Here is a 17,121-nt window from a genome sequence, read left to right as displayed (position 1 = left end):
TACCAGCTGTACTTCCAGCTAGAGACTCCTTCACTATCAATGTCACATCTGAGAGTGACTGTCTCTCCTCTTAAAACATGTTGATCAGGTGTAATGCTCACTTTGGCTTTTGGTCTTTCTGTACAATGACAACAATTTTCACTGAAAATAATTTGTTAAATAATAAAATAAAATAATAAAAATTTAAATAATAAAGTGTCCCATTTTTACAAGTATTTATCTTATTTTATTTTATTTATTTCTATGATAAATACTGTACGTGTGACCTTCTAACCTTTAAAACTGTGTATTTGTGCAAACTGTTTGAACTTTAAATGCTAAAGTTGTATTGCTTCATCTACAGCGATATCGTTGACTTGATTGCAAATAAAACTATTTAAAGGAACACTCCGACTTTTTGGGACTTTAGCTTATTCACAGTATCCCCCAGAGTTAGATAAGTCCATACATACCTTTTTCATTTCGGTGCGTTCTGTAAGTGTTATTTGACGCACCCACCGCTAGCCTAGCTTAGCACAAAGACTGTATGTTAATGGATACTGGTAGCATAGTAATCCCAATAAGTGACAAAATAATGCAAACATTTTCCTATTTACATGTTGTGATCTGTATAGTCACAGCGTGTACAAATAACAAGGCTATATGAGACAGAGACCATTTTTAATCGTATAAATACTGGGAACTATATTCTCACTAGGCGTAGGAGCACAGCTAACGTTACTTGGGCGGAGTGGCTACTTGGGCGGAGTGATTAGCGCAGCACACGAGACTGTAAACAAAACAAACGTGACTAACTAGCTAGACGTGACTCGTGATCATGGCTGACTTTGAGGAATTGTCAGACTCAGAGGAATTTTACTGTGTATCAAACCAAGATCTAGAACCATATAGTTTTGAGCCAGAATACACAGACGAGGAGTTACAAACTTTGGAAGCTGTAAGACGAAGGGAGAATCAGAACGAACACGGACTGGTGGTGTAAATGTGGAACATGCCAACCTATGCCGACAGAAACCGAATGGATGGGACCGGGTATTGCCATCAATGTCAAGGCTTGATGACAATCAAAATATATGCGTCACTACTACGGAAGATTTCTCTGCCCTAATAACGTACACCCGGCAGTTGTCTTTTTTTCCCCATTGTGACAAGATCAACTGGAAGAAACGCCCCATGCCGAGTGAACCTAATGGTCAGCTGTCCACCAAGTAAGTGATTTTGTTATAAGGATCATTCAAAGTTCAATGAAATTGTAGTATAGCCATTGCATACAGTGTGTCACAATAAAGGGGATACACTGATACACGGACCCCCTATTTACGTAATAGTGTCACTACTAAGGTTATATTACATTAGCATGGCAATGTTACAGTATGGCTAATGTTAGTCATCTCAAAACATAACTAAACACTTACCACAGCAACAGGTGATCCAATTTGTCCTGTCTTTATTATCGATGGGATGGCTGTATCCTTTAGCACACGTTTCATGGTCCGAACGAAATACTTCGTGATGGCGTTTACAGGTGTGTTTGGATACTGTTTGGATCTATTTCCAGAGCAAGTAGCCATCGATTCATCAGGTCAGCGTTTGTGGTTGGAATTCTATGAAACATCATAGTAATACCTGGTCTCCCCTGTTTATTGTCGCAGTTCTTTACAATACAGCGAACACCCATGATTGTACACTATAAATTTACTATCTAGTAATTGCTGACTCTATTACTCCAACTCTGAGCGAACTCTCTTCTCCTCACCACAGCGCGTCTCGTGTGTTGCGCTAATCACTCCGCCCAAGTAGCCACTCCGCCGAAGTAACGTTAGCTGTGCTCCTACGCCTAGTGAGAATATAGTTCCGAGTATTTATACGATTAAAAATGGTCTCTGTCTCATATAGCCTTGTTATTTGTACACGCTGTGACTATACAGATCACAACATGTAAATAGGAAAATTTTGCATTATTTTGTCACTTATTGGGATTACTATGCTACCAGTATCCATTAACATCCAGTCTTTGTGCTAAGCTAGGTGGGTGCGTCAAATAACACTTACAGAACGCACCGAAATAAAAAAGGTATGTATGGACTTATCTAACTCTGGGGGATACTGTGAATAAGCTAAAGTCCCAAAAAGTCGGAGTGTTCCTTTAACTGAACAGAGATGACATCACTGAATTAAATGATGAACTGCCTTTAACTATTATTTTGCATTATTGACACACTGTTTTCCTAATGAATGCTGTTCAGTTGCTTTGACGCAATGTATTTTGTTTCAAGCGCTATATAAATAAAGGCTTGAAATGACTTGACTTGACAACAATTCATATTTTAAAAGTTGATAATTTAATAAATGTAAGCTCAAAAAGGGTACACTGCCTTTTAATATAAATAACTGCTTTCCTATGCAGTCTTATTTTAAACTACAAAAAAAAAAAAACATTTTATGCAGGCTAATTTTAGACTACAAAAATGATTTTATGCAGGCTTATATTAGACTACAAAAATCATTTTAATCATATATTTGTACAAATTATAATAAAGTAATATTCCAATGCAATAATACTATTCAGAACAAACCATTTGCAAACATTACTCAATAAAACATTTTTAAAAAGTAAATACATTTGAGATGTTGAAGTATTTGAAGTACTGTTTTGGTTTTAGGACAACTTTGATGAAAGGTTTTGGTCCACTTCAAATGTTGACTACTGTAAACAAAACAAAAAATAAATAAATAATTGGCTGTATGCTTGCAGCTTAATGTACATATATATCACTTAAAATGTATTATTTTTTTGTTTCTATCACACACAACTGACCATATGCACAGAGCGTTCTTTTGAACTTCCACATGAAAGTGAAGTGACATGACATTCAGCCAAGTATGGTGACCCATACTCAGAATTCATGCTTTGCATTTAACCAATCTAAGGTGTACACACACACCAGTGAACACACACACACAGAGTAGTGGGCAGCCATTTATGCTGCAGCACCCGGGGAGCAGTTGGGGGTTCAGTGCCTTCGGTCAAAGGCAGCCCAGTCCAGGTATTAAGGGTGGAGAGAGCACTGTACATTTACTACCCCCATCTACAATTCCTGCCAGCCCAAAACTCAAACTCACAACCTTTGGATTACAAGTCCAAATCTCTAAACATTAGGCCATGACTTCCCTGCAAAAACCTGTGACCTTTAAGAATAGAGAACAATTTAAATCTGAACTCGCCTGCATGCTAAGACCGAAGTTTCTCCGCTGATTGTTATTTTGATTGGTTAATACTCTCAGACGTTATAAAAAATATGGAAGTCATATATATGATGTAATTTTTTTTTAAATGTGTTAAAATTCCCTGTTCAATCGTGTGTAATGGTAAAAACTAATGTGCATACCATTGTTTCTATGATGGCCAAATTGATCATGCCTATGCTGCACCCTATCTGGAATGAAAGGATACATTTTCAGATATTACTCATTACTATTATTCTATTATTACATATTCGTTAATATTTATCGTATTGAAAATCTAAATTAGAATATTAAAGATTACAGTAAAATTACAATAAGTTTATAAATGTATTCTGAAAACATAAATATCCTAAGACAACAAGCTACAACTGAATTCCCTAACTTTCTAATTTAATGAACTTCCATGGCTATTTTTCCCCAATGGTTTTTGATTTCTGAATAAGGATTTTTTTTAATCAATAGACTGCACATGTAAAGAGCTATTTGTAGCCAATTAAACATTTAACAGCTGACAATAGAATATATATATATATATATATATATATATATATATATATATATATATATATATATATTATATACTATAATATATAAATGCCTCTGGGCATTTATTAACCTGAGCATACGTCACATCACTAGATCCAGCACCTGAGAATATAGAAATGAATTTAAAATTATGCTTGTAGATGCAGTTTTCAGTGGCTCCATGAGAATTGTGACTGATGTTTTTACTTTAACACTCACCTTGATGGGTCACCAGGTTCAGTTTAGAGTAAACAGTGTCAGAAGGTTTTCCCTAAAAGATGAAACAGTTACATTAATATCACTAGTGCTTACTGTGTGTTCAACAGTGACATGAAATACATCAATATGTTTATAAAACCTCTACAGCTTCTACAGAGAAAATAAAATAATTAATTGTTTACCAATTTACCTTGAAATCAACATATTGCAATGACTTTTGTGGATCAAGTGGATTTCACAGTGAACAGACACAAACAGGTGTTTAGAAATACTGTGGTGTTTCTTGTTGGTTTACTGATGTGAGAGAAATTAAAATCAAAGGGGCTTTTTACCCCAGAGGTCTTTAGCTACACTACTGTCATGATCATTAAACCATTGTTTCAGTTTACCTTTGTTTTCTTTATTTTTCTTCTGTTTCTCTGTAGATTTGAGTTCAATCTCAGCGTAGGTGACGTCAGTAGGTTCACTTACACTATCTACAGTGAACCACAAAGAAAGGAATAAGACATTTGTTTTTAATAAATCTGCTCTGCAAATATCACAGTGAAATGAAAAACAAAGATAGATCTAAGTATTAAGAAAAAAACTACTGCCTTAGTAATTATGATAAACATGACATAATTATCTTCTGTAACATTGTTACCTGTGCTGAAGTCTTTATTAATTGTTGCATCAACAGAGTCATAAATATGAGCAGTTCCTGTAATAAATTGGTTCATGGATTAATTACCAATAATAAACATAAATGTCAGTAAAATAAAAGTTATTTCTAAGTGTCTATAATCACAGCTTGTGAAGGTTTGTGGGGGTTTATTTATTGGTAAACAGGTAAAGACTGACCAGACAGCAGTGTGTTGTTTCCCGCTTGACTCTGGTTCTGTTCTGATGTCTGACTGCTGTTTTGCTGTTGACTAACACTAGAGGAAGACTGAGATCTTACACCTGAACACAGAAGGATTATGTAAATGTTCTGAGGAAATTAGATTTACTTTATGCATACATGTTTGAGAGTGACAGAGTGTTTAGTGGCATGTTTTTATCACATTATGGATTTGTTAAAAACAGTAATTTGCTTCACTGTCTGCTGTCTTCATAGGCTGCATTCTACTGTAACTCAAATGGAATCAAATAATTGTCTAATTTTGAGCACTTTACATACACAGTAAATATGTGCATCATACACCTAAGTCCCCAGCCTGTCCAGAGGAAAACTGCCCAGAAAGCTTTTAAACCAGACAACATACCACCTTTACCAGGTTTTGTGACCAGACAACCAGCTTAATGATGTTGTAGGATGGCAGCTTAACAAGGTTTAGAAACAAAATTTGTGTCTGCAAATGTGTAATTGAATTTTAATATATGTCAGATGATGAACCTTTGTTGTTTCTGTATTGCCACAACAGGACCAAGAATATGATGATCAGAAATGTCCCAGTCAGTCCTGCGGTCACTCCAATTATCATGGGATTGGGACCATCAGATTCTGATGTTGTGGAGGAAGCTGAGATACATAGATTTTACATTTAGATGAGAGCTTTAAATAATACAGAAATATTTCAGTAGTGTTTATTGATGTACAGTCTCACCTGTGACTGAGATCCAGCTCTTGGGTGACTCTCCTCTCTCTGGGTGTTTGCAGTAGTAGAAACCCTCATGTGACTTTGAGACAGTAGAGATGATCATCTCTGTAGTTTGACTCTGGATGAGTGATCCATCTTTATAGAAATCAGCTCTGAGGATTGGTGGAGTTGAATGTTTATATAAACAGCGCAGAGTCAGAGAATGTCCTTCAGTCACAGGATGAACAGGACTCTCCAGAATCACACCAACTACACAAACAAAGGAAATGTGTGCTGGTTGTAAATAGTATATGTCAACTACATAATAAAAATATTTAACTAAATTAAATGTTAATTAAACATTTTCTCAAATTTCAAATTTTCTACAAAACCACATTTTTGGTATCTCTTACCCATTGAGTGTTTTTTGTTTGTTTGTAGTGCAGACTGATGCTCTCTGTTTTATTTATTTATTATATTAATTATATATATTATTATAAAAAATGTTTATCAACTGCTTTGTGTACTGCATTGTAAATGAAAATAATAAAAAAAATCATAATATATATATATATATATATATATATATATATATATATATATATATATATATATATATATACAGAACCTCAGACTCACGTTGTACAGTGATATTAACAGGATGACTGATCTCAGATTCAGACTGACACCAGTACACTCCAGTGTGTGATATGCTGGTGGAGCTGATTCTACATGTAGATCCTGTTTGTGATCCCCACAGTGATGATGAACAATCTTCCAGTCCCCAAATGTCAGAGTATCTTCTCACTCTCCATCTTTCAGAGTTACTCTGGTCCTCACAGCTCAGAGAGAGAGAGACAGATGTGAAGTGTTGAGTTCTGCTGGGACTGATGATCAGAGAGACTGGAGGAGAAACACCTGAGAAGACAATTACAGTCTGGAAATCAAGTCTAAACTTTTTTATTGATTTAATACTTTACACAATGTACAGTTTCAAAACAAAATAACATTTGTAACTGTTGTAATTATGCCATCAGCAAGCAAGCCAAAAACAACTGAGACAACTTCACGAAGTGTTAGTTCTGGAGGAAAAAAACTTTGGAGAAACCATTATTATTTAATTATTTGATTTAATCCACCATTATCTCAATTCTAATTAAGTAAAAAATAAATGTTATTCAGTTGTGTTGGGTAATAAAACAGTCCAGTACATTATTGTCAACTCATTTTTATACTGAAATTATAAAAATATCTGTGCCACCCCCAGTTGCTGCTGACCCCTGACTCCACCATTGTTTTAAAACCCCTTACAGTCACCCCCTTTTTTTGGAGACAGAATGGAGATAGAAATGACATACCCAAAATAAAAAGGTTTTTGCTCATTATTTTTTTCTGACTAGATACATAATCAACATTTGTTCACAAAGCTGACACTTCAAAGTTTACTGTTCAGGAATCAGAATTACTCAGACGGTTATGATAATAGAGATATACAAGCTCAAACATAAAAACAAAAATAAAAATATTAAAAACATATTTTTTACATGTATAAAATATGGTTGATGTAGGATATTAGTTTAAAAACACAGTGTAGCTAAAGCCACAAGTCTACCAAAGCTTCATTTGAAATTTGTAATCTGTAAAACTGTGAGTTTTATGAAATATTTACATGTGTGTTTTTAGAGAAGACTAATCTGAATGATTTATGGCACTTGTCATCTCTGTAAAATCACACATATAAACACTCCTGTGTGCTCTGTCTGTGTTTTTGTCAATGAATACTCCCCCATTCATGATTCTATTGTTCTCACCAATTGAGTCTTTCACACCTTTGTTGTGGTATTTCAAGCTTTACAATCCACCAAGCTGCAATCTCACTTCAGTCTCAGTATGCATTTACCCCTTATTTATCAAAAGTCTTTTTTAAAAGACTATAAAAATACAACAAAACATTTTCTTATGACCTTACGTGAATTATTGTGACAGAAATGCATTATGAAGAAGAAATGCACCTACTATTAGTAGCATTACAGCTCGGGCTGTCACTTTTGAGAAAAATCAAATTCGAACAGATATCAAACATCTACATGCCTGCCACATTTTAAAAACCGGATATTTTATTTATAGTTCGAGTACGGATATTTTACGTCATGTTTGAATGCATATTCGAATATCGAATAAAAAGTGACAGCCCTAATTAGAGCTAACGTTAGCATCAAGCTACATCAGACAATTTATGAAATTAGTAGTACACTTTTACCCAAAACTCACTTTAAACTCCAATCGAGTGTTCGTAATAACATCCTTTTGCGATCAAGGGTGGAAATTGGTCGTTTACTGTTGTAAAAATATGCTATTTATAGCCTTTTACATCTCCGCACAAGTTAGCATTTCAGATGTACATTTTTTTTATTTTTTATAAAAATGCCCCAGATCTCAAGAAAATCTCATACCAAGCTTAACTATCGTAATCGCGGGTTTATTATTCAGATATTTCGTGTGTTAAGTGGTGTATCAGTGTTGTTATGGGCAGATAACAACCAGGAAGTGTACAGGAAGCATTTGACATGATGTGAGGCTGTCTGGTTATGAGATTGTAAGATTGACAAGGCGAAGGACCAATCAGAATCTGTCTGACACACAGCGTGAGGACACAGAAGTGCACACACACACACACAGATTGCTGGGAGAGGCTATTTATCAACAGATCACATAAATCAGTGGAAAAGACTGGAGGAGAAACACCTGAGAAGACAATTACAGTTTAGAAATCAAGTCAAAAGAGTTTTATTGATTTAACACTTTACACAATGTACACTTCTTTTGTTTCAAAACAAAATAATGTTTCCAACATATTTGTAATATGCCATCAGCAAGCAAGCCAAAGACAACTGAGACAACACTGCCTCCAGCATTGTTTTAATATCTGCTAGAAAATAAAAAAGCATCATTCTCCATTGACACAATTCAGCAGTAGCCTTGTATTATGAAGGAATCAAATTTCATAACAACTCAAGCACGTAAAAGATCAAGTAAAATTTCAGGAGAGTCACATTTCATTCAGGGATTCAGTCTGAACTCACCAGTGACCCATAGTGGTTGTTTGTTGCTGTACCATGTGCTATAGGCTGGTTTTCCTCTCTCTGCTCTGCACACATAAACTCCTGTGTGATTAGGAGCAGCAGAACTGACCGTGTAGTTTCCTCCAGCTCCTCTGCTGCTGTCTGAGAGCAGCTTATGACGATTCCTGTAGTCTGTAAAAAGTGAAAGTGTAGAGTTACCTCAAGAAATGATGAGTTATATTTACATGAGACTTTTAAAATACCTTTCTTGGTATAATCAGTATTCAGACTAGTTTATTTATATATAAATAAATGTATATATATATATATATATATATATATATATATATATATATATATATATATATATATATATATATATATAAAAAAAAATTGTTTATTTTTATATATATATGAAATTAAAATTAAATATAAAATGTATGCCTTTAGCAGACGCTTTTATCCAAATCGACTTACAGTGCATTCAGGCTATCAATTTTTACCTATCATATGTTTGATTCCCGGGGAATCAAACCCCGAACCTTGCGATTGATAGCACAATGCTCTACCAATTGAGCTACAGCACCACATATATATATAGCGATTACAAAACAAACAAATAAACTAGTTTGACTACTGATTATACCAAAAAAGGTCATTTAGAAGTCTCATGTAAATATAACTTTTATAACTTATATTTAACTTATATATATATATATGTATATATATATATATATATTTTTTTTTTTTTTGTCTTTTTGTTTTTTGGATGAAACTAGTTCTTTCAGATATTATCACATGAATCACACTATGTCTTACCTGATGAAGCAGTAACATTAAACCAGCTGAATGTCCAGCCTGTAGAGGAGCCGTTAACCTCACAGATCAGAGTCACTGGATCTCCTTCAGTCAACCACTTCTGTGGAGCAACACTTAAAACTAGTCTGGGTTTATCTGAAATACAGAAATCACTCATTAATAACATGTAAAACTTGTGTGTGTTTATGAAGAGATGATCAAACTCACCTGATACTGTAAGTGTAACTTCATCACTGATGTGTGATGTTCGTGATCCTCCTCTCTCGGCTCCATAACAGGAGTATTTACCTGCGTCAGACTCAGTAACAGAACTGAATGTGTGTTCCTGTAGTTCACTGAAAACACTGTCTGAACCGTCTTTATACCAGCTGTACTTCCAGCAAGAGACTCCTTCACCATCAATGTCACATCTGAGAGTGACTGTCTCTCCTCTGAATACATGTTGATCAGGTTTAATGCTCACTTTGACTTTTGGTCTTTCTGTACAATGACAACAATTCACAATGAAAATAATGTGCTATTTAATATATGATCAGTAACTTGATTTTAAAACACACCTGCTTAATCAGGTTAGACTGAAATTTTGTTCTCTAAAGCTGTTATAATAATTGATTCAGTGTCTTTTGAATTATTTTCATTGTGTTCTCTGAGCAGATCATTATTTGATGAAAATACTTGCCGTTTATTGTCACTGTTACTGGTTCACTGTAATTTGTGTAAAGTCCTCCTCTTTGTGCTCTGCACCTGTACTCTCCTCCATCAGAGACTGTCACTGAATTGATTGTTTTATTTGCAGCTTCAGTAGATTCAGTGTTTGAGTCTCTACTCCAGATAAACTCCCACCCATCCCATGACTGATCCACCTCACATCTCAGAGTAACTGAGTCTCCAGTGAACAGTGAACTCTGTGGCTCAACAATCAGAGTTGGTTTGAGGAAATCTGGAAATATGAAATCATGTGAGATGTGAAACCTTTACTATAGAATTCAATTCAAGTTTATTTATATAGCGCTTTTCACAATACAAATTGTTGCAAAACAGCTTTACTGAAAATTAAGTTTCTACAATATATTTTGAAGTAGTTTCTCAGTGGTGACTGTCAAATTGATGTACTGTACGTATGGAAGAAATGTATGGTAAAATTCAGTTAATGACATAATCAAACAGATGATGAACACTATTAACAGCAATAATTATTTTGCAACTTGTAGCAAAATGTGGAAGATGTTGTCTTCTTACTGATAGTGCTTCTTGATTTCACAGAAATACAGCTGTAATCTAAAAAATATTTGTTTACATTTTATGTTTTATAATCTGCACGATTTAAAGAACAACAAAGAGGTTTTTGTTTAATGAATAATTAGCCTCAGGAAACAAACTATAATTTTAAGTTGTTTTCCCTTTTCTGGGGCATGAAATGGAGGAATTTAGGTCAATGCTGCTAATTAAACTATATTTTGATGAATGATTTTTTGTTCAGGCACCTTGGCTGGTTTAGGACTGTCATGGATAACTAAAAATGACAATAAAACCATGGCAGCAAATTCCTGTTTCAATAATTGATTTATTGAATCACTCAAATCAAACGATTCGTTCAAAACGGCTGATTCAATTAGAAACTAAACAAGTGAATGGACCATTGAATCACTGGCTTACATGATTCGTTCAAAAACAGATTAATTCAAGGAATCAAACTCTGCGTTGCTCTATAGTGTTGAATAAAATTATTATTAACATATTTATGTGATTATATTCAGAAAAGTACACTGCTTGTGCATGTTAAATGGCATATGACAAAACCCTAGACTGTCTGCTGTTTATTTGCTGCATACTATCTGTTATTTACCTTATTTAAAGTGTCCTTGGGTGTTTGAAAGAAGCTATATCACTAAAACACATTTGATTATTATTATTAGCTATTGGTTAATAATACATATTATATAGTAGAAATGTTTAAGCTATTATTGAGACATTTGACTTGGTGCACACTTTGTAATGTTGTTGAGATCACTTCTGAAATTTCACAAATGTGAGAGCTCTCATATCTTTAGTTTAACAGAAATGTCTGAGCACAGAGTGTGATGATAATGATATCTTATTAAAACTTTTAGGGGGCAAAAGTCTCTGTTTTATGATAAACTCATATCTATATAGTAGAAATATTTGAGATGTTTTAAAGGCCTTATTTTTTATTTCCTCTACTTTTCTTTCCTCTGTGAAGTGCTGCATTCTGTTCATTGAAGATAAATTTAAACTAGTAAACCTTGATATTCTGATGTGCAAAGCTATCATTTAAAGGTGCAAAACCCCCAATGTAACTAAAGAAAGAAATAGCAACCCTTGAGCAATAAAACATTTTTCAAATAGTGTCTTGAAAGAGATTACAGGAAGACAATAAAGAAATCTCCTGTTTCTCAGAGCCCACTCTCATTTTCTCCTTTGTCTCAGGCCCTGTTTACACTAGTGTGTTTACATTTTATAAAGGCATTTTAAAATGAAAATGATGCTTGTCTAAACTGGTGTTTTCACTGCATTTCAGTCTACACAAGCGAAAATGCATGTCACATGACCATTCACACAGGTACAACCACATTATATTTACTATTATTTAAATTGCATGGAGTGATCAAATGGGGAATCTACCTATACATCTCTATGGGTACAACAATGAGCTTGATGTTTTTGTTTACACGGATGTTAAGGAAATGCAGAGAGAATGTGAACAGCCATGCCATCGTTTTCAAAAGTCTCTGTTTTGGTCCATTTACACTGAAATGCAAGCCCAGAGTGTTTAAACTAAAACGCAGCATTTTCAAAAGTCTCTGTTTTCAACCTTGAAAACACCGGAGTAGTGTAAATGACCGGTGTAACCGTAGCAAAAGTTATGTATTTTAAAACGAAAACGCACTAGTGTAAACGGGACCTTAGAATTTCCTCATGTCTCAATTCTTATAGGGAGTCTTAGGAGAAACATCTGAGACACTGTTGGTGCTAAAATGAGAAATATATGAGAACCACAACTAAGTCTCCTGAGCTTAGAAAGAGCAAATTCTTGGCAATAAAATATTCCTATAACGGAGTCTTGAAAGAGATTGCAGCAAGACAGTAAAGACATACTGTATATTTTATGTTTTTTCATCACATTCTCAGTTTTGACTTTTTTTTCTCAGACATTTCTCATGTCTCATCTGTGTCTTCTTTTATTTATTAAGGAGAAACACAAAAAATGCTGTTGATATAAAATGATAGATAAATAAGGATCACAAATAAGTCTCCTGAGCTTAGGAAGAGCAAACTCTTGGCAATACATTTTTCCTTTAAGGTGCCCCCTCTTAAGTGCTGTGCTGGTACCGGTGTTCTGTCGATTTCTCCCATAGAATATACACTGTCAGATTTTCTTCCCATTAAAACAGTGTGTTGTACAATTCGACAACCAAAAATGCAAATGAATATCAAATATGTTTTATATTTGTGTTTGTACCTAGAAGGGATACATCTACAGCTGAAACAGTGAGTAGTACAATTTGACAACAAAAAAATGCTACCTGTAAAGTTATGGTTTATTAACGTCTACACCTACCACAACACTAAACTTACAGTAATGCAGATATAGTAATTATGTGTTATATTCGCGGTTGTAGCTAGAAGGGATACAGCTACAGGAAACCAACAAAAATATTTATATAATCATTTAAATAAATATAATATAAATATAATTATTTTTTCTATTGTAGTTTATTAAAGTCTACACCTATCCCAACCCTAAACCTACCCTAACAGCAATGCAGATAATATTGTTAAATAAATTGTTGCTAAATATTGTTGTTCAGCATGAGAAAAGAACGCAATATTGATGTGCGCATGTGCAGTAAACCAAGGTAGGAAAATCTGACGGGTAGGATAAAATGTCAGGACACTGGCTCTGTTATAACATGTTAAACCTGTGTATTTTCATGAAGAAATTATAAAAACTCACTTGATACTGTCAGTGTAACTTCATCACTGATGTTTGATGTTCGTGATCCTCCTCTCTCGGCTCCATAACAGGAGTATTTACCTGCGTCAGACTCAGTAACAGAATTGAATGTGTGTTCCTGTAGTTCTCTGAAAACACTGACTGAACCGTCTTTATACCAGCTGTACTTCCAGCTAGAGACTCCTTCACCATCAATGTCACATCTGAGAGTGACTGTCTCTCCTCTGAATACATGTTGATCAGGTTTAATGCTCACTTTGGCTTTTGGTCTTTCTGTACAACAACAATTCACAATGAATATAATGTGCTGTTTTTACAGTATTAACACAGTTACTTGATTTTAAAACACATGCCAAATTATGTTAGACTGAAGTTATTTTCTCTAGTTGTTATAATTAATGATTCAGTGTCTTGATGACTGATCAATCACTTTCATTGTGTTCTCAGAGCAGTCCATTATTCTTAATTACTTGCCGTTTATTGTCACTGTTACTGGTTCACTGTAATTTGTGTAAAGTCCTCCTCTTTGTGCTCTGCACCTGTACTCTCCTCCATTAGAGACTTTCAGTGAATTGATTGTTTTATTTGCAGCTTCAGTAGATTCAGTGTTTGAGCCTTTTCTCCAGATAAACTCCCATCCATCCCAAGACTGATCCACCTCACATCTCAGAGTAACTGAGTCTCCAGTGAACAGTGAACTCTGTGGCTCAACAATCAGAGTTGGTTTGGGAATATCTGTCAGTATAAAGAGAATTTAGAAATATCACACTTGAGTGTTGAATGATTTTCAGCAGAAAATCCTGTCCTCTTATTGTTTAATAATTACTGTATTTTGATTTTATTTTGACTTGTTGTCACACCTCAGTCTTAAAATGATGCATTTATAATCATAATAAAATGTATCACTCATTTCTCAACTTCCAGTTGGTTTGTGAGTTACTGCAGAATCAGTATTTCGTAATCAGAGTTGAACTTGTAACCCAAAGGTCGTGGGTTTGAGTCTCAGGTTGGTGGGGGGAGTGAATAACTTTCTCCACCTTCAATACCAAATGATCCACGGGCGCCACAGTATTGGATGCCCACTGCTCCCTGCTCACTTAATTGAAATACATTAATCAAATTCACTCACCTTCAGTTTGTCGAGAGTGGATGTTTGAAATCAGCACTAAAACCTAAAAATTTATTACATAACATGGACAATAACTGCAAGACAAACAAACCATTACAAAGCACAAAACTGAATGACTGAACAAACAAACTGATCTACAACACAACAGAGTGCATTCTCTCTCACAAACAGCACTAACTGCACACTTCCTCTCTCAAAATCATCCTTCACTCATATATCATGAACTAGACCTGGATTTTAAACTCTTAAGAGCAGCAATAAATATATAAAAAATATCCATCAAAACTATATAATATTTTTTATATATATATATACTGTATATACATATATATATATATATATATATATATATATATATATATATATATATATATATATATATATATATATATATATATATATATATATAGGAACACTGACAAATATAATTATTTAAATAATATAATAGCAATAAACACCTACTAAAATACACAGAGAAAATAGTACTCACAGAGCACAAGAGGAAGTTGACTGAGCTCCATGCTGACTGAATGATGACAGTTAAAGAAACAGAGTGTGTTAAAGCCTCAAGACTTCCTCAAACCTGCGGTCAGATCTTTAAAAAAAAACAAAAAACATCAGGACAGATTAAAGACATACATACAAGTATATCTCATGTCTTAAAAACTAATCGGTTGATAATCTATCTATCACGCTCTGACACTGATGGTGTTAAGTTTGACTGATATATTTGTACCTGTGAACACAGTTTAATATTCATACACAAAGACAAGGGATGGGCATTAAAACAAATATAATGATTTTGATTTCAGTTAATGAATCCATGTGCCTTTCTAGGTTAAGTATTTCATGCCTGTTGAAGAAAATAATAAAATTTCCATGTGTTTACAAACATTTCACATTTCAATAAAATGTGTATCTTAAACTATGGCTTGTCTTGAACAACAGCTCAGTGTCTGTAGTATCATGAACCTTTAATACAAGATAACAGTAACAACAGAACAACAGAAAGTAAAAATTCAGTCCAGTATGTTTCCAATATTTCATTAGTCACTTGTGTTTGTCTCATTAAAAACAACCTTCTCATAAGAGTCATTTGTTCAGTAATTGTATTACAGTATTGTCACATTGTATAATTATATATATATATATATATATATATATATATATATATATATATATATATATATATATATATATATATATATATATATAATCTTTATTATAAAGAACCGACTCAAGTTGTTGGAGAATCAGACTAAACTGGTCACTGTATGTTTCACACTTTTGACTGAGTAGTGACAGTCAGTAAAAACTGTTATTCAGTTTTTTTTCTTATAAACATTTTTAGAAAGATGTGCCTATATCGGACATTCATCAATACTTAACTGTGAGACTAAGGTGAAAGAGGAAGTGTATTTAGAAAGAAAACTAAGAAATTTGCTTAACTAAGAAATTAAGTAAGTTGATCATGCCATGATGCAATATAAACCACATGCAGTGTGCAGAGAAGCTCACAGAGTGGCTTTCAGATGTTGTTTTATTAGTGCTTCATTCAGAATGATAAATGTTAGTAAAACTACACACATAAGAATTTTTATTGGTGCTTTTTTAAATGGTGCTTGAGAAACATCAACATTACTGTTGCTCATATACATTCTGTTAAAGTCTCACTCCAGCCAGAATCACAGGATGCTTAAAAATGCATGTAAATTTATTGGCTTTAGATACAAAACATGCAAATTCAAGAATGGCTGCATACTAACCTTAATAATCTATATAGATTACAATAGCATTACAAGTCAACAATCTGATCTCATAGTGATCTCACCATGTCACATATTTCTCTAATATTCGTCATATTATTTTGAAAGTAAATCAAAAGTTCAGTTTCCTTGTTTATTTTGTACCTCGTCATGTACCAGCAACTGATACAGCACAACTTCACCATCCAGCTATAATCATCAATTATAATTTCAATCAGATCAGCCAGTAGTCTTTGATGACCATCTGACATTCATGCAAAGACACATTGTCATACAGGTTTGCACTAAACAACATCAGGAAGATCAGAGTCTTCCTAACTGAACATTTAGCACAACTCCTAATTAGCCGCTTTTCCACTGTGGGGCCAGTGCAAGCCAGGGCTTAAAACGGGCCGGGCGGGGCTAATAGCCTCGGGGCCAGTAGCACGAGGACAAAATAGCACTGCGTTTCCACAGTCAAGCCCGAAGCTCCCCTGTGCTTCACTAAAACCCGCCCTTTACACACCTCTCAGGAACAACGTCATGCAACCCCATAATTTCACCAACAAAGAGAAGTTATCAGAAAACTAATAAGAAATAATAAACTCCAGTTCCCTAGTTTAGCCCAGTGATGGCTCCTGTCCCCATGTTTAGCATAAGGGGGGCTCCAGTCCTTGAATCCCCTCCAGTGCGCCCCCAAGAATTCCTAATTTCTCCTAATCATTTTTTTTTGTGGGGGGGTGTTGGCATATGCCCGTGGCCATGGTGGTCAAGCTAGTTATGGTCACAGATGAGTCCCCTGATCCGCCATGGCTACCTGAACTGAAAATGTTATGTTATG

At 34.4% G+C, this 17,121-nt stretch overlaps 1 protein-coding gene across 1 annotated transcript in view; it reads right to left on the bottom strand.

The window, feature by feature from the left end:
- Positions 1 to 15,128, bottom strand: part of LOC132152097 (leukocyte immunoglobulin-like receptor subfamily B member 1) — a 100,450-nt gene extending 85,322 nt beyond the window's left edge. Inside the window, exons 1-13 of the mRNA XM_059560788.1 lie at positions 15,026 to 15,128; positions 14,536 to 14,571; positions 13,881 to 14,141; positions 10,106 to 10,370; positions 9,638 to 9,906; positions 9,431 to 9,565; positions 8,633 to 8,803; positions 6,189 to 6,467; positions 5,577 to 5,819; positions 5,366 to 5,491; positions 4,831 to 4,932; positions 4,634 to 4,690; positions 4,380 to 4,466 (exon numbers count right to left, since the gene is read on the bottom strand). Of these exons, the coding sequence (XP_059416771.1) occupies positions 4,380 to 4,466; positions 4,634 to 4,690; positions 4,831 to 4,932; positions 5,366 to 5,491; positions 5,577 to 5,819; positions 6,189 to 6,467; positions 8,633 to 8,803; positions 9,431 to 9,565; positions 9,638 to 9,906; positions 10,106 to 10,370; positions 13,881 to 14,141; positions 14,536 to 14,571; positions 15,026 to 15,056 (2,062 nt within the window). The 5' untranslated portion in view covers positions 15,057 to 15,128. The remainder of the gene's footprint in view (positions 1 to 4,379; positions 4,467 to 4,633; positions 4,691 to 4,830; positions 4,933 to 5,365; positions 5,492 to 5,576; positions 5,820 to 6,188; positions 6,468 to 8,632; positions 8,804 to 9,430; positions 9,566 to 9,637; positions 9,907 to 10,105; positions 10,371 to 13,880; positions 14,142 to 14,535; positions 14,572 to 15,025) is intronic.
- Between the last annotated feature and the right edge of the window lie 1,993 nt (positions 15,129 to 17,121).

Source organism: Carassius carassius, chromosome 1 (genome assembly GCF_963082965.1).
Source record: "Carassius carassius chromosome 1, fCarCar2.1, whole genome shotgun sequence".
NCBI classification, from domain to species: Eukaryota; Metazoa; Chordata; class Actinopteri; order Cypriniformes; family Cyprinidae; genus Carassius; species Carassius carassius.
Note: the sequence above shows the minus strand (reverse complement) of the source record. Positions and strands in the feature narration are given on the sequence as shown.